Here is a 21,169-nt window from a genome sequence, read left to right on the forward strand (position 1 = left end):
TAAAAACCTAAAAATATATCCTATGCTGGAGGGGAAAAAATGGGGGGACGTTCTATATATAAAGAATCTTTATATAAATGTAGAATAGAAGAAGTGTAGTGCTGAAAACCTGGAGGGTTGCAGCATTTTCCATGTTACTGAAACATGCCTGTATTTAAAGAACATACAACATTGCTGAGTGCGAGAGCTGTCTAGGTCATTAACATTTTCTCTGATGAATGACATGAGTGTGTGGCCTAGATGAAGCTCTTAGAGGAAACCCCAATACACACACGCACACCAGGTGCCAGGCCATATGGTAAAGACATTTGTCGTACACTCATCTAACCCCTGCTCCTGTAAGACAGGGGTCTGTCAGGGAGCGCATGCCTGTGTAAGGCCCCGGTGACCCCTGTCCACACACACAAGGACATGCAGCAAGAGTATGATTACACACACACATACACAGAAACATGCAAATCTGGAAGGCTCCTCCAAGGTCCTGTCAACACGCCTGTGATCTAATGCTCCTGATCACAACACGGGCCTTAAGAGGAGAGGCGAGGACCTTCACTATTCATGAGGCAATGTCCGGCTAGGTAGGGCAGTAGTGGAGCGCTGAATAACTGTTAAACTGCCCTTGCTTTTCACATTACTCACTCAGTGTAATTCAATTTCAGCCACAGCTGGTTTCACTTTTAACTTTACAGCTGAGCTCAGTCACGTCCCACAATCTGACCTGATAAATAACCAGCTTTTATTGAGTTTGCAGAGAAAACAGCGTCCAGTGTAAACCCCTCACAAGAGACGGAGCCGTACCCCGAGCAAGGCTGGAGGGCATGAGGCCGAACAGGAAAGGGTGTTTGTGTGTGTGTGTGCGTACAGGTTAGTAGTTGTGTATACATCCCAGTACTAGTGAGCAAGTGTGTGGCTGCTATTATTAAGAGGTAACTGACGTGTGTGTGTGTATGCGCGGCGTGTATGTTAATCTAATGAAGGCTAGAGTATATTTACACGTTCCGACTCTCCGCTGAGCTTCTCTCCTGTTTCAGGATGCCATTTCACATGATTGGAAACAAATGACTTCAGGGTCAAATTTCTCTCCCTTTACTACCCGTCAATCACTCAGGAGCGGCCCAGAAACTTTCCCTCCTCGTGTTATTACACCGTTGAATCAGCACAGATTCCATGTTGTTTCAGCCACCATCTTCAAGAGGATTATGTTGACCCTGTACCAAGCGACTCAGCAAAACAAAGACACTAACAGGCTAATGATCGACAGGCTGATTCCATGTTAACCCAGTGGTTGTTAAACCTTTGGTAGTCTAGCAAGCAAGAGTGAAGACCCAGTCTGCTGGGATGAGAAAGACAAAAGGAAAAGTTGGAAATATACTAAAATATACCTTCCTTCTTGAGATTTAAATGAGAAGAGTGATAACCACGCTTACAAGGACAGCATCTCTAAAGCTCACTGAAAAACACTGTTTCGCTTGTTTATCCAAAACAAGGACCACAATGTAACAATGACGGATGTTAGGTGCTCGGCATATTTTCAGCCGTCAGACAGTGGCAAGTGTTTCCGTGCAGATAGGAGAATGTGATAATTTTTTTTTTAATCAAATTTTTTGCAAGAATGTCAATTTGTGTTTTTCCACAAAATGCCAAAATGTTTCTTCCATTAAAAACAGGGTTTGAGATTGAAATTGTTTCCAGTCAGAAAATATTTGTATTTCATCGAAATGTAAGACAAACAATCACCGAAAGGAAATCCTCTTTTTTGTTATTTACTACTGCAATAAATTATTTATATATATTCTACATGTTTGTGTGTATGTGTGTGTGTGTGTGTGTGTGTGTGTGTGTGTGTGTGTGTGTGTGTGTCTACACTACTACACTGAGAGTGGCAGGTGCAAAGTTCAGCTCTCCGGGTATTAAAGCAATTTGTCTAACTGGAAGATCAGGAATTAGCCGGGAGTTTTAAATGATTGTCCAACATCGGCAAACATGGAAATGACAGACAGTATCAAATAACCAGCACAGATTATGTCTGTCCGCAGACAAAGGCCAGGCTGTTGGACGGCGCACCTGACCGCTTGCTGAAACCCGGGCCATCCCCTGCCTGAGTTCCTCAATTAACTCCTTCCTGCTATTTCCACGTCCAGCGCGTATTAGTTCACTGCGACGCTCGGCCATGACAAGTAAATTGCTGTTTGGTTATGACCGTTTGTCGGGAAACAGGCCATTTCCCCCCGCTTTGCCTAAACCGCTGTTCCTAGCTCTGCTGAGGGAGAGAGTAAGGAGAGATGGAGGGAGGGATGGTGCTGGGGTTTGAGTCTGAGCTCAAGGCAGGAATTATCACATCAGCGGCTGAACGGGCGTGCCCCCTTCGCTAGGGACCAAAAAACACAGCATTATGTGGGCCCACAGTAGTGAGGGGTTTTCATCGGGCACCCACTCCCTGTTCCTCGTGCCACACTAGAATTTTCTGACAGCCGTTCACATGACTCCGAAAGTCAGCTCTTCACTCAGCAGTATTGATTTACTGTTGATCCTGGAACGAAGCTACAACAATGATGACACGACTGCTTTTAGTCCGTCTCAGACTGCAAGGAGCCTTGTCCCAGTCCTGTTACAGACTGTGGCTAATAAAAGCCTCCACAGAAGAACCGTTTCACCTCCATGCGTCCCTGATTAGTCCTATTATTGGTAATAAAGTACAGGAATGGAAACTGGCTGCCTGAATCCTGGCAGCTGTTGTTCTTCCCCTAAAATCACAAAAAGACCTGATGAGCTCATGTTATTAGTCAGGGGTGGCCAAGTCTGACACGGGGATTCATCCGAGGTCGGAGCTCGAAAGAACTCAAAACACGCTTTTGTTCAGTTCCAGTGAATACCACTGGATTATTGCATCATAATGTCTTTCCCATCATTGGGGAGCTTTTCATCTTATCTTATTGCAAAGCACTATCTGTCACTCAATAGCACTTGTGTGTTTTTTGTTTTCTTTGCCATATACTATATATTCAGATCAGTAAAAAAGGGTAAAAAGTTTTCTCTTTCACTTTGTGCTCACATATGGTATGTGTATGAGAAAAGAACGTTTTGAATGCCGGTGTATGATCTGAACAAAAAATATGAAAAATATTTATTTTAATGGGCACTTGGTCAGTTTAACAGTCATTCTCATAATATCACATACCTCAGGTAAGGTCCTATTACTGATGCTCTTTACTGCATATGAAGAGGTTAAGGCAGCAGAGGTTCTTCTGCGCCGTTAAGACACTTTGTTTTCTGTCGCAAATAAAAATCTAAAGCCTGCCCACGTTTAGTCCACTGTTGGTGTTTTGGAGAAGAGCTGCTCACAATCTGCCTCAGGATCAGTATTTGTGCTGTTGAATCCAGCACTCTGTACAAATTAGTAATTAAATGCAAAAACTCCCCCAGAGTTCTCTGTTTGCTGGTCCTTACTGTCTTGCACAAAGAGACGGAGCCCTCTCAATTTTGTTGCAATAAGCTTTGGCTTCTCATTCTCGATGGGCCAGAGTCTGCAAGTGCGGTCCAGCTGTCAGAGGCAGTGGTTGGTGGTCGGGTGCCATGGAGACTGGCGCAGCAGACAGTCTGTGGTGTCCTCGGCGAGCTTGGCGTGCCGGGATATGGCTGCGAGTTGGGGGCTCAGGGGGAAGCTGTAGCGGTAAAGGCAGTAGGGGCCCGCAGTGTCAGAGAGATGCGGCAGGAGAGAAGGCCCCTGAGGGCTGAGGGGGCTGTGGAGGGGAATGAGGCAGGGGGAGCTCCCAGCAGATCCGTGAAGACAGTGGTCTCTGCAGTGGGCAAGTTTCTTTCCCTGCAGGGCCGAAAAGAGCGAGAGGTCTGCGAGCGGAGACGACGGGGGCAAGCCCCTCAGTCTGTCTGCTCCCAGGGAGGAGAAGGCTCTGCTGTGCAGTGAGGAGGTGCCGCCGGGCAAGGTGATGGAGGTCTTGCCATAGAGGGGGAGAGCAAAGGCGTGGAGAGCAGAGTCCTGGCAGGAGAGCGAAGAGACGGAGAACGGGTGAAGGGTCGGAGATGAGGGGTGAGGGAAGAGGCTCTTCACACCACTGGTCAGCGACCCTGAGCTTCCTGTAAAAGATTTAAATCGCAAACATGAAGCACAGATACACACAAAAGAAAAATTAACAATGTATCAGAGCTGCGGCACAGCACCTTGGAGCTGTATGGTAAAGGGTTTGAAGTCCAGGCTTAGAGGGCTTCTCCAGGGATATGACTCCAATAAGCCATCCAACACCCCTCTGTAAACACACACACACATACGGCACATACTGTAAAAACACTTGAAAATGTTATTCCAGGTTTTTAAATATTGGTTCTGAGAGGTGTGAAATCCTGCACGACGCACTTCAACTTCATTTGAAGGGTTTATGTGGCATCAGGTTTCAGTGGCTGAACCCTAAATCCCTCTTGGGACCTTTAGTGGAATTCTTTCTGCGCTAAAGTAAGTGTTCGGCTGAGGCTTTCTGTACCTGTTCCGTCCTGGATCTCTGAAGCCCTTGGCGAACGGGTTCCTGTCAATCTTCAGTTTTGTGATCTAGCCCGTGAGAGAAGAACAGACATTGAGTTACAAGAGTGGAGGTGTCAAACAGTGACATGTTAAGCTAACAATGAGCTCAGCTTTACGGCAGCGTAGAGGGTAGCAGAGCTCTCCCTCGGGGACTGCATCTCCCAGCAGCACCCAGCAGGGCCATCAGCCACGTCAAACAGGGCTCTCGGAGAAGGGCGTTCGAGGGTTGTACAGTTTTATATGGTGCTTTAACGGGGTTTGGAATTCAGCAGTCGGCCCAGTCGCAGCTTGTTACTGAGTTTCTGTAATAATAAGTTCGCTGATCGTAAACTGGGCCCCGATGAAAAGAGCTGGCAGTCCCCGCGGATGGCTCTGTTACAGGAGGAATGGCGGCCAACACTGGGGTCAGCTCCCCTGCACGGGAACACACACGCCCTCACTGAACAACTGACCCCGCTGAAAATCAGGACCCTGCAATTTATGATCTGGTTGAGCCCACAGGGGAGTGGGCCTCCTCATCGTCACGATGTGGAGATTAAAACATTTTTATGAGAGGTCAAAGGTCCCTGAGCTGTTGACTGGATCATCATGGTGACTACTAAGTCGATGATTGAGACCCAACATCTGCTTTTTGAATACATTTTTGCGAAATAAAGAATTAACAATGTAAATGAGCAAAATCAAACACGTCTAAAAAGTTCAGTTGTTTACAGTAAACTTCTGAACAAATATGTCCTCAGTGCACACAGATTCTTAAACCCAGCATTTTAATGTTTTGCCGGATGATCCGGTTTCAGTGATTGTTACCTGCTGGTTCTGATAGGCCGTCACCGTGGTGAACTCAGTCTCCGGGAATGAGAAGCTGTGCACTCCTTCGGCCGGCAGCGACTGGATCTGAGACAGGTCTATCCGAGGGTCATGCCGGATGATGTGCACCCGTGGCTTGTACTTATGCATCGACTGAAGAATAATCTGCATCGGGAGAGGAAAATGATATTTAAAATTCTGTCTGCTCGGCCTCTATTATGTCAACATCTGAAAGAAGAGATGCAGGGCCAAATCTAAAAGGTCTCCAGCTAACAATTGTTTATATCATCAGTGAGTCTGAAGGTTGTATTTTTCAATCAGTCAGTTGATCTTTAAAATGTGATTTCCTACAGCAAAACTCTGCGATGTCGTGAAATGGCTAAAGTTTAGCCTGATAGTTGAGAGGCTGAAAAACTGAGAATATTTGGCATCAATATTTTGATCAACTAACAAAATGTTTGTTTGTCAATTTTGGAAAAGGTGTAAGTTTCAAATCATTTTAAAGATATAATTCAACATAGTATATTACAAATATGACTACACACAGTGTGATCTGGGAAAACTAAAAAATATTATGCTTAATAACATAACCTCAGCTATTTAGTACAGCTACAGCAAGAACTGAAATGTGCTATTAAACAATTAAATCAACAAAAGCCACCAAATGCCATTCACATAACATATTAATGAGAAACAACAATTTAATAGAAAATAACATGATTTGAGGTTGACATTACTATATAAACTAAACAATCAGGTTTGCCTGAGGCGACCGATGACAGCAAACGAACATAACTAAAAACAAATAATGTGTCAATGTATTTTAAATAAATAAATCTAAATAACGTAGTTCTGCAGTGTGTTATCATTGTTCTAATTTGTTAAAATTAATACATTTGTATAATTAATGTATACATGTTAATTATAAACTGTAGCAATATGTGTCCGTTTCAAAAAGGTTTCAAAACTCCTCTCTATAATTGTTAGAATCCAAAATGAGTCAACGAAGTCAGTTTGAACTGACCACAACGACATGATGGATTATCAGGCTGTTATAGTGAAGCAGGTTTCAGCTCCACAGAACACACACTGCCTCTACAGTCCTCCATCGTACACCAGAATAACGAATCCTGCACGCACAGTATACGGTCTATATTCAGTGGTGGTTTTATAAACAGGAGGATCAAGTCAAAAGCCTCCCTCAGCCCCTCAGTCACCACATCTTTCACATCTGCCCATGAGTGAACTTGTAGAGAAGGTTGTTGAGCAGAGAGGGATTTCCACTTCCTTTATCCCTGAAAGACATGGCAGACCTTCCTTCCTAAAGAATCATCCGATACAGTTTCAGATCCGACAACAATCTGAGCAGGACTGTGTCAGACTCCGGTGCTAATGCCATTAAGTGATGAATTATCTTCTTATGTGAACCCAATGTTCCTCAGATCATCAGAAGTATATTTAACTTGTTGAATCAAAATTTTCAAACAGTGTTTTTTAAACCATGTCTCACCTGTGGGCCTACTACAGCCCTTGTGTATTTTCTGCTGGACAGAAAAGAGTAAGCATCATGTGCTCGGATGTGTTACCTACATGTCCCTTATCGTCCATCTCATTGTTGGTGAGTTTGACCCGGTCGAAGCTTATGACCTGACGCATCCACGTCTCTCCTGCGCACGGAGAGTCCGGGTGCACGTAGAGCCGGGGAGAGATGCAGGAGTGGTCCGTGTTTCCAGCCACCATCCACTGCGAGCTGTGGTACACATACCTGCAGGGGAAACATGCATTCATGTAAATGCACAGTTATATGCCTACAGAGATATGATTATTTAATATACACACCTGTAGCGTTTGGAGTCCACGGGCATGACGTCCATCGCGATGTAATACTGCTGGCACGGGTCCAGATTGCGCACTTTTACGCGCACTGACGGAAACATCCTCCTAAAGGGATGAGAGGTAGAAGAGCTGGAGCTTAATTTAAATTATGACGTGTTTCAATTAATGATATACTTTTTGTTTTTAAATCTTCAGTTAAATTAGTAGAAGGGGGCTAAACACACTTTTCACATCCCAAACCGGGTCAGAAACAAACAGGGTAAAACCCGAGGGCAGAAAGTTTGCTGTGCGCAGTGGCCAAGTTCAACGGAAGGTTCAGGGACATCGAGGGGCCATTAGGGCATCTTCGCTGCAGAGATTTATAGCGTGTGTTCGCGTTAATTGAATAAACGGAACCTAGATTTCAGCGAGTGGTAATGTCCCAATAACTCAATGCTCGCGAAAAACCACAGACTGGGACGCACATGGCTACCTATCAGACCACAAATGAATTCCTTTGAAAGGGAAATATAAAGTTAATGTAATCGAACTAGAATTTCTCCCATGCATGACACAATATTTCATTATGTAGTTAATAGTCCGGGATGGGATGATAAAGCTTCAATTTCTAATGGTCCCCGTCCACTGGAAAATAGAGTTGAATTAAGTTTGACAAAATGTAGTAACTTTAATTTTAACAAAGGAGAGGAATTTGTCTCAGAACCCATCATGTGCTCTGTTCTTTCTGTAGGCCAAAACGCACTTTTTAAAATGCCACACCCTCAAGACAAATAAGAGACTAAACACATATCAAGTATCTATAGCCTGTGTGTTTAATGTCCATGTGCTCAGTAAACCAGAAAGTTCAGCCGCTCGCTCACTGCGCTGTCTGCGAATTTAGAGCCGCTTCACACAAGCACCTGTGTCCACATGTAGTAAATATCATATCACATCTCATGCCCACTCTGTCTACTGTTTCATATGCGACACACACTAGAACACGTGTAATCATAACGCATGGCAAATAAACGACTTAAAGGTCACAGTGGTTTAAGCGGCGAGGCCCTCGAGTCTGGGGCCTGCTGTTATATATTGATAAATAGTCATTGAAGAAATCATATATAAAAAATGATAATAATAAAAAATCGTAAATATAATCTAATTAAAAAATATAACACAATATCAGTGACAGTTTAAGACATTTTAGATAATTATCATAAGCCTGTATGATTGGGCCCAGTTATATCAGTTTCAAGGTTATTTTTACTCTCGCTCTCTGGATATGGGGTAAACTCATTTGAAGCTCTGAAGAAGAACAAAAAGAAGAAAAGGAAAGAAAACCTAAAAGCTTAAGAGGTTTTCTCTGATCTGCGGACATCAGTTTGAGTTTGAACCCAGTTTCTCTTGACCAGACCTTCCAGCTTTGGTGATGATCATCTCGGTGCCGATCTCGTAGAATCTCTTCCACAGCTCGGAGCCCTGCAGCTCGACCCGGACCTCTCTGTCCGCCAGGCAGCTGCTCTCCTTCGGCTTGGTCTTTGCTCTCTCCGGATCAGCCTCCTCGGGCCCGGACCCGGCCGTCTGCCTCTGCGGCTCACATGAGATCTCCTCTGGTCGTCGCTTAAGCGTTGAACCTGCTTTCTTCGTCTGACTGACTGGACGCCCATGCAGGCCTGAAGAGAAAGGTTCAAATAGTGAGAGGTGAGTGAGTGAGATGTAGAGCAAAAGGGAAGAAGTAGTTCATGCATTTTGTTTTAAAATCACTTATGATTTAATGCAGTGGATTTAACGTGTCGATCCTCATAGGTTACCCAAATACTGTGTTTTAAAAGGGGAAGAACAAATGTTTCAGCAACTTCATTGGAGAGCATTTACAAATCGTTCTATGATTTAATTATATAATTTTGTCTTTTAACTGGTAAATACAAAAGATTGGCTAATTTAAAAAAATTATTTGATTGCAAAATATAGTTCTGTGGTCGTGCGTTTTATTGTTTCATCTTGTGCGTAAAATGAATGGATGCAGACGCAGCAGGATGATCTCTAAAAAGTTTCCTTCTGTCTCACCGGTGAAGATGCTGGTGTCGTCGCCGGTGTCTGCGACCGAACTTGACTCGTGTCCCTCCGACACTTTCCTCCTCTTGCAGGGCTTCCCCACCAGCGCCTCCACCGAGAACGCGTGAGCCCGGGAGCTCAGACCCTGCATCTTGGCGGAAGATCCCGTCGTTCTGCGAACCCTTTTATCCGTCTGAACTTTGATTTCGTCCCTCACTGTAAGTTCGGTGACCCTGCAGCTCATTCAGGGCAGGACGGGACAGAGCAGGCAGCAGCAGCACCTACGGGAGCCACTCTTCTCCGTGACGCTGCGTAATTGATCCGGTGCGTTCCCATGCGTTCTCCAAGACGCGCACCTTCATCCAAAATCCTTGATTACTGGCGCGCCTCTCCCCTTCACCACAATATTTCCCTCTCTCCACCTTTATCCTTTCCTGTGTCTCCCCTTCCCTCTCTGTTTGGTAGAAGGCTTGTTCCTCTGGTTCCCCTCTGCGCGTCACAGAGAGGGAGGGAGAAGCCCAGCATGCATTCCTCCACATGGGCCTGCGCTGCAAAAAAAAGAAAAAGTCCATCCTCAAAATTATCTCGACCTTAAAATCCGATTGTCTGGAAACGAATAAGAAAACAGTCTCACTACATGAGTTAAAACATAATCAGGCTAAAGTCATCAAGTTATTTTCAGTTAATCATGTCAGTGCCTATAAGCACCGAAAATGACTTATCAGTATCAACAGGTGACAGCTGATTTAACACAAGTGAATCGTGTTAATTTGAAAGAAAATAAAAAGATAATTTATCGAATATATTATTCATTGAGATTTAATAAATATTCACTTAAAAAATATAGATATAAATAAGTTCTGCTCGATCCCATGCAGTGGATTTTACGCGGACAACCAGCAGCATCTTTACGCACCGTGTGATGAGGTGTCTTGCACAAAGGTTATTTTTATTTTAGGTTCGTTCCTCTTTGTAATATTATGCAAACTCCAATCAATTCCTTCCCAAACATGTGAAAGAAGATGAATGAATTCATATGGATTCAACGAACTGGGTGAAGTTATTATTTCTTTATTATTTAAAGCACGTTTTCTCTTAGGCCACTCTTTTGCAGAAACAATCTGCCTGATTGTTTCCCATGATGCTTCCCTCCATTTAGACAGCGCCTAGATAAATACAATGAACATTTCAGAGCACGAGAGGGGGAATCGAGGCACAAATATTTAAGTCTGTTAATTCAGACCATCTGGAGAAAAGTAACATATCTCCACCAAACTCGCTGCGTTGCTGTTGAAGCTAACATTTCCTATATTAATTTGCAGGCTTTTCCTTAAAGCACACGGTTGTCTCTCGCTCCTCCGGCATAGAAGTGGGATCTTTTCTTTTTTCTTTCTCTCTTTCTTTTTTGCGGTGCCCACTGAGGGTGTGCGCCAGTCTGGATTTCATAAGTGCGGAGATCAGATGGAGTTTGGCGCACTTGAAGGGGGGAACTGGGCAGTAATGACAGCTCGGGATTATTACATTACTGCTCGACATGAAATGGATCCGCTTTACACAAATACAAGTCATCGAAAGGCTCTATTTAAAATGTTTTTTAATCACATGATATAATTGCTGTGAGGAGAAAACAAATGAGGGCTGTGTTTACGGCACGGTTGGTTTGGTGGGTGATGGAAATCTCTGACAACAGCCTGGAAATTGAGAACTATGACCAACCGGAATCACATGTTCTCATGTCATCATAACCTGTTTAGGTCCACGGCCTGGATTTGTGTTTATCCTTCTTTACTTGTCGTTTTCTTTCAGTACTGTAGTAAAGTGCATCCTTTTAAAACGCGTCCTGGCGCAGTGGGAGGGAAAACGCACCCGAAATAACGGCGCACTGTGAGTCTTCGTGCGCGCCAGTCCATGGTGCCGTCTCCTGCTGAAGTATAAGACAGAAGAAAGTGATAGAAATAGCCTGCGTATAGTTTCCTCTGCACACACGTTGCAGAGACTATTTTTCCACGTCGCCCTCAGCAGTCAGCTCATAAATCTTCGTCACGGGATTATGGGATGTCAGCCGAGTGATGATGGGCGCGCTCTGGCTTCGCCTTTACACTGCTTAGCACAACAGGAAGCTCCAAATGGTTGTTTTATCATTTTCAATCCGGTATCTCAAAAGAAATATGCGTTTGATACGTCCAAGAATGTTTGACACACATGTTTCCTCTTATTACGCACAATACGCACGCTTGGCGGAAGCGAGACTCAAATCCAATTTAGAACGGGCCTCAGGTTTCCATTATGCCGGAAGTTTGATTACTAGCTGCAATTAGGGTTTCCGATCATTGGGCTCCTCCAGGCTCGTGCTTCCATGCTGCTGATTTGCGTATCCACGAGCTAATTAATAAGCAATTACGAATAATTGGTTTGCAATTGAAAAATTAGTGGTACAGGCCTTTAAATGCACATCACCATTAACATTAAACTGATTCAAGTCCAACACATTCAGAACCAGGATAAAAGTAACTTCCTTTGGTTTAAAGGAAAATTTATTATAAAAAAGTATTTTATGACTTAACTTGGTATTTACCTCTATTTGAATACATATAATTACTGTTTACTGTTTATTCCCTGCATAATTTGTTTTTCACTGTATGACTTGATGACACTGTGGTGTGTGTGCGTGTGTGTGTATGTGTAGCTGCTGCAAGCTGGTGCCCAAAGAGTAATCATGACCAGCCGTAGATTCTTGGTTACTGTATGTGTGCATGTGTGTGTGTGTGTGTGTGTGTGTGTGTGTGTGTGTGTGTGTGTGTGTGTGTGTGTGTTTATAAACAGGCCTGTCTGCCTGTAACTCAGTGCTGAGTGGATATGACGGGCCAACTGATGGTTTGTTTTTATGTTGGATTCTGATGCTGGGCAGTTTTTGTGTGTGTCTCTGTGTGTGTGTGTGTTTGTGTGATGGTTATTCTGGGCATACAGGGCTGCCGGAGCGGATGCCCACTCACTGCCAAATGTCAAACTTCCACCACCCGTCCACTGTGACATATGTGAAGTGTTTGAATCAAGAACGCTGCACACACTTAGTTTGTTGTGGCACTAATGGGATGTGATTTCTCTATACTGCACTTGAGTGAAGGCTCATCTGGAATGCACAGATTACACTGAGACAATGGTGCGGTAACTGTGTCTAAATTTGGATCCTGAAAACCTCATCTGTTGAAGGGATTTCATGTAGCGTACGACCTTTGTGTTATTTACTGATTTTGTTATTGACTGCTTCTACTGTAAACAGACAGTGGTGAAACATCCTGAGTGGACGTGGAAGAAAGTTATGTAAGAAGACTTGGGAGCAGAAAGAGAATAAAGAAGCGGTCCAAGCTTTTTACAACAACCAATTACAGAGTGACAAATTACTTTGACCCTGATATGTCATCAGCTCAACAGTGTGTGTGTGTGTGTGTGTGTGTGTGTATATGTGTGTGTGCATGTGTGTGTGTGTGTATCCTGTCACATCTGCTCCTCATAACCTCCCGTCTCGTCCCTGTCCCAAGGCTGTGTGAGGTACACCACGCCTCTCAGACTTTCCAACCACTGCAGGAATCCTCTGTGCAGGAACAATGTCCGTCCATGGCTTCTGCTTCTTTAACTGCTATGGGATTCAGGGAGCAGCTTTGGGGAGAGTCAGTGAGACAATGATGGTGATGATGATGATGATGATGATGATGACAATGACATCCCTCTCCACCTGTAGCAGTTCATCGACTGTGTCTGCCAACACTGTCACATTTCGACCCTTGATTTGCTTTTGAAATCCATCCAGATCCTCTCCTCCAATCAACTATCACTGAGAGAAACGTGAGCTTATAGGCTCATTTAGCTGCTGCCATGATGTCTGGATACGAAAGAAGGAAATCTTACCTGCCAAATGAAAAAAAGAGTTCAAGCTGAACACTGTCTTCTATAACCAGTATCAAATCAGTGTCAAAGTATTTCACAGCAACTATCATGGCTTCTGCAAATATGACTAATCAACACATATCTTTATTGATTAACTGAAATAAAAAGCTAACCATGTGAGATTAAAACCTGAATAAAACTGCAAGTGAATAAACAACAGATCAGAGCCAGTTTCTGGAGAACATTTTTGTGACATATGCAGTTCTTTTACTCTCAGAAAATCAAGAAAAGGCAAAAGCTATGATAAAACTAATAACACATAGTGCATCCAAAGCCAGAGAGCTTCAATATACTGTAGCCTCTGATGTGACATGCCCTTAGTTATCCAAAAATGCTGCTGAAACATATCAGACTAATGCTCTTACTCATGTTCATTAAATATAGGAGTATTTTCAGTAATGTACATCATCTACCTGATAAATCTTCTAATCGGTTAATGTACTATATCTCCTACTTCTGTTTGTTCTGTCTTCTTCAAACTGTGTTTTTAGTTATCTACTCATCCTTTTGTAAAATATTACAATGCAGGCAAAGGCAGTGTCGATTTTTGACTTTTCATGGATCTAGTTGACATCGTCAAGAATAAAGAGTATCACCAGCTTTGTTCTCTACTCTTTAAAGATCAACACTCTTGGATCCGCAGGTAAAATGTTTCGGTTTGGAATATAATAAGTGAAAGGGAGCTGAAGAGAGCAACTTAAAGGTGTGTGCGAATAGACGTGAAGGGCCTCTCTGGTTCATCTATTACAAAATCATCCAGGCACATTGCTATGAGAATTTTTCATGCATATAATATTTTTTAAATCAGAAAAAACATGTTAAGGCTTTAAAGGGAAACTACTGATTGTATAAATAAGATCAGTATAATTGTAATGGGAGAACAAAAGCAGGTCTGTTTCTGTTTTCTGCCTTCAAGATGAAATAGTAAGAGAAACACAGCGTGTCAAGAACATGAATTGACCAGCGGTCACTTCTAACCCATATCCAAGCTGCTGCTGCTGCTCAGCAAGTCCTGACTAACAAATGCAACAGCATCTGACAAAATCAACACACACAGATAAAGACAGCATATGCTGTGATCTTGACTATATTTCCAGGAAACATGATCATTTGTAGCAGAATCAAGAGGGAATGAATATCTTATTTTGTCTGCCAGACACTCTGTAACTTACTGCTGCAGTCGGCAGTACTGGCGATAGTCTCTCCAGGAAGTAGCTAATCTCAAGAAGTCATCAAATTGTTTTTTTTAAATAAAATAAAAGTGTTCTGAAAAGTCAGTATATGATTGAAAAACATGCAACACTGTCTTTGGGAGAAAACCCTCAGATGACACAAAAAAATCTGTTTTCCCTATAATTGTTCAATTTGAAAGAGCAATGGCGAAGCACGTCCAATGATGAAACCTTAACTGACAAGTGGCATTCTGTCGACTTATGAATTCAACTCTATCACGTTGTCAGTGGGTCATTCAGTCGTGGGTTTTCAAATGAAGTGTAAAAGACTATAATAGATAATAGACTATCTTCACAGGAAGTGTATGATCCCGTTTTTGTTTTGTGCCAAACAAAGGATATAAACAACCCTGTCTCCTTAAAGCTATGAGACTCTTCTGCTAAAAACAGATTAATATTGGTATGGAACTTTTCTTGAAGCCGGTGAAAGGAGAACTCAGGCAGCAGCTGACGTCTTATGCAGAACATTTTTATGTAGACTTGATGCATCAATGAGACCAGAAGGTGAAACAATATACAAACACTGACAGAGTAACGTGAGCAATTGTCAACCCCAAGTCTGAAGATGTCTCCCACAGCAACTCAGTGAGAGTTAAAGTTGGTGTCTCTCTGTCTGGATCAGCGTAGACACTACAATGTACTGTTGGTTGTCCCTTTATCTACCTTGGTTACTGCTTAGAGAGAGAAGGTAGTATCTGTGAAATTAGACAGGCACTATTCTGTCAAGATATTATGTGGTACACAATAAACATAATATATTGTAGTATATGCATTAAGGAGGATGGTCAAAAATTACTCAACAGATACAGTACCAGTCAAAAGTTTGGACACACCGTAAAATCTGTTAAATCTCTTTCTGTCATACGTTATCTTACATCTGTTCTTCTTGACTCTTTCCCTGATGACTAATGAGGCAACAGGTCATCCTGAACTCTTTCCTTTAACATATCCCGACATTGATGCCTGACGACTTCCTGTCTGTTGGGAGTTAACTGACCTTCGGGTGGTTTCTCTCAGATTCTGGGTCTGCGACTGAGTAGCACAGGAGAAAAAGCGGCTGCGACAACCCTCTCCAGAGAAATAATACAGCAGTGGGTCGAAGCATGTGTTGGCAGCGGCCAGGCAGAGTGTCACCACGACAGACTTCTGCATTTTGATCCTCTCCTGGCAGCTGTCGTGAACCCGGGACAGGAAGACGGTTCGCAGCACGTGGTAAGGCATGTAGCTGATTGTGAATGTCAACAAGACGATGACAATCATTCGAATGGCTTTTGTGCCCATGGCCCGCTGCTGTCGTTGAGCAGAAAGGGTGCGAGACAGTCGGGAGCGAGACACTAGGGTGTGGATAATGCCGGCATAGCAAAGCAGTATCACCAGTGATGGCAGGACAAAGCCTATCACCAGAGACAAATAGCTCAGCACTTTGAGTGTATCACCGACTTCACCGTTCGGAGCATCGAAGCACTTGGTTGTATTTGTGGTAGTGTCTATATATTGACCCCTCATGAGGAAGGGAGACGATAAAAGACAGATAAACAACCAGATGCCAGCACACACCAGGCGAGCACGGCTCACTGTCATCAGCTGCAGGTTCTTCACGGGATAGACAACGGCCAGGAAACGCGTGATCGACATGGCGACCATGAAGTAGATGCTGCAGTAGAGGTTTACATAGAGAGCATAGGAGCTGAAGGTACAGAGGAAATTCCCCATGCTCCAGATGCCCCCTCTGACAAAGTAGATAATTCGCAGTGGCAGCGTCATCACACACAGCAGATCAGCCACAACTAGGTTAATCATGTAGACGTGGAAGGGGGAATTCTGGCGGTTCGTCTTGATCAGCACCACCAGGGCTAAGCCGTTCCCAGTGAGGCTCAGCAAAGTGATGATGCTGTAGGATATGGAGTAAACCTGGTTGCGGAAGTCATCTATGGACGAGCAGTTGCTCTCCGTGCTGTTGATCAGATTTTGCTGCTCCATTTGTGGCTACACCTCCTCCTGCTGTGACAGAAATAAAAGAAATGATGCTGAAAAACACAGAAACCTACAGAGTGTTGATATGTGGCAGGAAACTGATGTAGAGAAACACTTTAGATCTTATCTGGTTCCATGATAAAGATTCAGATTTTCTAATGTTTCTCTCCATGCGTTTAACAAGATGAATTCAGCTGGAGTTGCAACTGACAGTGACTGATCCAATTCTTTATTCAATCATCTAAATAACAACATCACATGTCTGTAGCATCAATGGAAAATACAAAGGTAATTTTTAGATCATTTTTATTTTTGTCATTGTTATTGCTTTCATGAATCTCCTGCACCTTATTGTGAAGTAACGTGTAATAAAATTCATTAATAATTTTCAATAATTTTCTTATCTGACAAAATAAACACGCACCATCAAATAAGATTAAGATTAAGATTACGATATGTTTATTCATACCAAACACATGCACAGACATGCACAACACACCCATGCAATGGCAGGCAAATTCAACCTCTGCATTTAACCCATCTGTGTGCAGGGCACACAGAGCAGTGAGCGACCATGTACGGCGCTCGGGGACCAGATGTTGGGGGAGTAAGGTGCCTTGCTCAGGGGCACTAGACAGGATAGGGAGACTCTTGGATTTTTGGAAAGATCAATCCAGGTTCGTCTTTTGTTGTCTCTCCGTGGAGTTGAACCAGAGACGAACCAGAGACCTTCTTTGCCCATAGTCAAGTTTCTGCAACCCGTTGATCCTAATCTACCGGTCGATCCCCAAACTCTCTGAGCTCACTGGCTGGGGTTGCGTTTCATAGGGGTTGTGTCATAGACAGTGTTGTTTTTCACTGAGCAATAAAGAGAGAATATTACCTACCTGTTGAAATTATGTCACAAACAAGGCATTTAAAAATATTAAAACCACTTTCTGTATGCGTTTCAAAATAAAAGAATTCCAGCGTTTCTGTTTACAGAATCCATTCTTTTGTTTAAAAATTGTTTTTTACTGTTAAATATTTGCTCGAGCTGAAGACACACACCTTCATACTGTATAGTACTTGTATTTATTTGAGAACAAGGGACTACTTTCATATAAGGAATTGTCATAATTATGGTCATATTCAAGGCAAAGCCTTGTTAAAACATTGTGTTGCGGTAGCAGCTCCTCTGCAGAGCACATTGCAGAACTGAAGCTAAATATTGTGCACTGAACAGATGCTGCAAATATGAATTGATATTAATCTGAATATTGTGCATTGAATAGATAAAGTTGTACAACCGCCTTTCAATGTATATTCACATTAAGAATAGAAAAAAAATATGTCAGATGAAGGACAACAAGCTCTTTCTCGCTCTCGCACACTCACGCACACAAACACACAGACACACAGACACACACACACACATCCGTCACACCCAACACATCCGAAGAATCTGAAACACAGACAGCCAGTGTGATGTAATAAACTTGCTTGACTCACCTTTCTGTGGAAAGACGTCTGTCTGCAGTGTCTGTCCTCTGTTTGCTTTCTTTCTCTTTCCTTTATTACTTTTCTTTTTTCACTCCCTCACTTTACGTTGCTGTCCTGATTGAACACCACTTCTTGTGTAGTCAGCCATGTTACGGTTTGAGGGAGGAGATGGACCCAGGATGCAGAGGTTATAACAAAAGGGGATTTAATATACAAAAACAAAACAAGAACACTAACAAAAGTAACACTGGCGACAAGGCGCACGGAGAACAAGGAATGAGGAAGCAGGAGAAGCTGATCGAGACAGCAGGAGTAGACAAACCATATCTCACAAAGTGTGGAGAAACAACTAGTACAACCCGATACCAGACAAAGGGAAACAGAGGCTTAAATACACAGAAGGAAGGCAGGGAAATAGAAAACACACTGATGACTGAAATTAACAAACTAAAATGACAGGACACCACAAGCCAGGCACTTTGATTATGATAACAGAAGAAACAAGCAGCAAGGACTGAACCGTTTGTTTGCAGGGGTGAGACAGGTGACTTCAGGAAGCCTCCACTATATTTGGATACAAATTTCAGTCAATCAATAGATTTATTCAGCCATTTTGATTAAACTGAATTAAATTAATACTATTAATTATTTATTTTACTCATTTTGGCTTTTCAAGGGCCCCCCTCCCCCTTCGGTTCAATTTATCCCGTGAGGAGGACTCCACCTACATTTTTTCGATGCTGTTATTCTAGTTAGGTATTCTACAGTAGAGATGCATGGCACTTTACAATATTTATAAGTAACATCTTTATCAGCCCAACACGTGTATAATTTAGTGTTAGTCCATCGTATTTAGCAACCAATGTAAATTACTCTAAAGATCCTTTCTTGGCACTGATGCAAGTGTTAAAGGGATCTGCTGATCATTGTGATTTTAGAGGCAGTTCCAGGTGTTTGCCCAGTGCAGGTTTCCCAGGTCTATGGATCTATTTGCTCTTAGGCTTATGTCTCCCATCTCACATTATTCTGAAATTAACTATATTTTAGTTAGATGGAGGTAGTAGAAGGGATGTACAGTACCATTGTAGTACCAGAGAGGCGGTGGACAAGTGGCAGAAACTTTGACTATGGGCAGAAAAGGTCTCTGGTTCCACTCCACAGAGAAAAAACAAAAAGATATTCTCCCTACCCTGTCTAGTGCCCCTGAGCAAGGCACCTTACTCCCCCAACATCTGCTCCCGGAGCGCCGTACATGGTTGCTCACTGCTCTGTGTGTCCTGCACCAGATGGGTTAAAAGCAGAGGTTAAATTTCCCTACAATTGCATGAGTGTGCCTGTGCATGTCTGTGCATGTGTTTGGGATAAATAAATGTATCTTAATCTTAAAAGTTTGGACACACCTTCTCATTCAATGTTTTTTCTTTCTTTTTCTTTCTTTCTACATTGCAGATTAATATTGAAAACATCCAACCTATGAAGGAACACATATGGAATTAAGTGGTAAACCCAAAAAATGCTAAACAAAACAGAAAATGTTTTATATTTTAGATTCTTCAAAGTAGCCACCTTTTTCTTCGATGACAGTTTTGCAGACTCTTGGCATTCTTTCAATCAGCTTCATGAGGTAGTCACCTGGAAAGGTTTTCCAACAGTCTTGAAGTGTTCCCAGAGGTGCTGAGCACTTGTTGGCGGCTTTGCCCTCCCTCTGCGGTCGCAATCATCCTAGACAATCTCATTCGGGTTTAGGTCGGCTGGTTGTGGAGGCCAGGTCCTCTGACGCAGCATTCCATCACTCTCATTCCTGGTCAAATAGCCCTGACATAGCCTGGAGGTGTGTTTGGGGTCATTGTCCTGTTGAAACACAAAGATGGGATGGCATGTCGCTGCAGAATGCTGTGGTAGCCATGCTGGTTTAGTATGCCTTGAATTTTGAATAAATTACCAACAGTATCAGCAGCAAAGCCCACCCACACCATCACAACTCTTCATCCATGCTTCATGGTGGGAACAACACTAAATTTGACAAAGGCATGGTTTAATGTCCATTCCTTGTGGTTCTTGGCCCAATCAAGTCCCTTCTCCTTGTTGTTCTTCCTCAGTTGTGGCTTCTTTGCAGGAATTTGAACAGGAAGGCCTGATTCACGCAGTCGCCCCTGGAAAGCTGTCGTTGAGTTGTGTCAGCTAATTGAACTCTGCGAAGCATTTATTTTGCCTCTAATCTAAGGTGCTGTCAATTTGTGGTTTCTGAGGCTGGTTACTCTAATGAACTTCTACTCGGCAGCAGAGGTAACTCTGGGTCTTCCTCTCCTGTGGCGATCCTCAGGAGAGCCATAGCGTTTGATGGTTTTCGCGACTGAACTTGAGGATACATTCTAAGTTCTTGAAATTTTCCGGATTTACTGACCCTCCTGTATTAAAGTAATGATGGACTTTCGTTTCTCTTTACTTAGTTGAGTGGCTCTTGCCATAATATGGACTAGAACTGTAGTCGAATAGGCCTATTCACTGTATAGAACTCTGCACCAACCCTGCCTCTGCACAACACATCTGATGGTCTCAAACACATTAAGAAGGCAGAAAATTCCATAATTGAACTCTTGACAAGGTAAACCTGTTAATTGAAAACCTTTCCAGGTGACTACCACTTGAAGCTGATTGAAAGAATGCCCAGAGTCTGCAAAGCTGTCATCGAAGCAAAAGGTGGCTACTTTGAAGTAACTCAAATATAAAACATATTCTATTTTGTTTTACACTGTTTTATTTACCACATAATTCCATATGTGTTCATAGTTTGGATGTCTTCAATATATTTCTGCAAAGTAGAAAGAAATGAAAATAAAGGAAAACCATTGAATGAGAAGGTGTGTCCAAACTTTCGACTGGTGATGTATGTCTTCACAAGGATTTTCCAATGACTCATAGTTTTATTTCTGCACAGGAGACCCCTGGCAGCCGTGGTCAGGGGCTGAGGAAGGAGTCAGGATATGTAGTAAATAAGTGTCAGAGTTGACGTTAGGCGGAGGTCGAGGTGGATGGATGGGTCTTTGATTCACATTTTTCTGAACCAAACTAAGTAGTTTTGACCATATTCCACAACCTTTACCTAATATTTGTCATTGTTACAATGACGACAAAGATCTAGCACTCCTGCTATACTGGCATGTTCCTTAATCTATAAGGTTGATTACGATGGGGGGTTTAATGGAGGTTACTTTTCAAGTTTTTATCCAAGACTCGTTTTCCCACAATGCTTGCAAAGCACGCTTACCCTTGCACGCAATGATATGATTATAAAAATGTGTATTCAAATTTTATTGTGTGACTGGAA

At 42.8% G+C, this 21,169-nt stretch overlaps 2 protein-coding genes across 2 annotated transcripts; both read right to left on the reverse strand.

The window, feature by feature from the left end:
- Positions 1 to 3,544: 3,544 nt before the first annotated feature.
- Positions 3,545 to 9,344, reverse strand: tbx22 (T-box transcription factor 22). The gene is made up of 8 exons (XM_062394394.1): positions 9,268 to 9,344; positions 8,568 to 8,738; positions 7,178 to 7,279; positions 6,929 to 7,103; positions 5,339 to 5,503; positions 4,494 to 4,558; positions 4,177 to 4,262; positions 3,545 to 4,092 (listed from the first exon to the last, which is right to left on the reverse strand). Exons 2-8 carry the CDS (start codon positions 8,588 to 8,590, stop codon positions 3,545 to 3,547), a joined length of 1,164 nt encoding a protein of 387 aa, XP_062250378.1. The 5' UTR covers positions 8,591 to 8,738; positions 9,268 to 9,344.
- A 5,709-nt stretch (positions 9,345 to 15,053) lies between these two features.
- cysltr1 (cysteinyl leukotriene receptor 1) lies at positions 15,054 to 20,958 on the reverse strand. The gene is made up of 2 exons (XM_062394470.1): positions 20,945 to 20,958; positions 15,054 to 16,330 (listed from the first exon to the last, which is right to left on the reverse strand). Exons 1-2 carry the CDS (start codon positions 20,956 to 20,958, stop codon positions 15,307 to 15,309), a joined length of 1,038 nt encoding a protein of 345 aa, XP_062250454.1. The 3' UTR covers positions 15,054 to 15,306.
- Positions 20,959 to 21,169: the final 211 nt, after the last annotated feature.

Source organism: Platichthys flesus, chromosome 8 (genome assembly GCF_949316205.1).
Source record: "Platichthys flesus chromosome 8, fPlaFle2.1, whole genome shotgun sequence".
NCBI lineage: Eukaryota > Metazoa > Chordata > Actinopteri > Pleuronectiformes > Pleuronectidae > Platichthys > Platichthys flesus.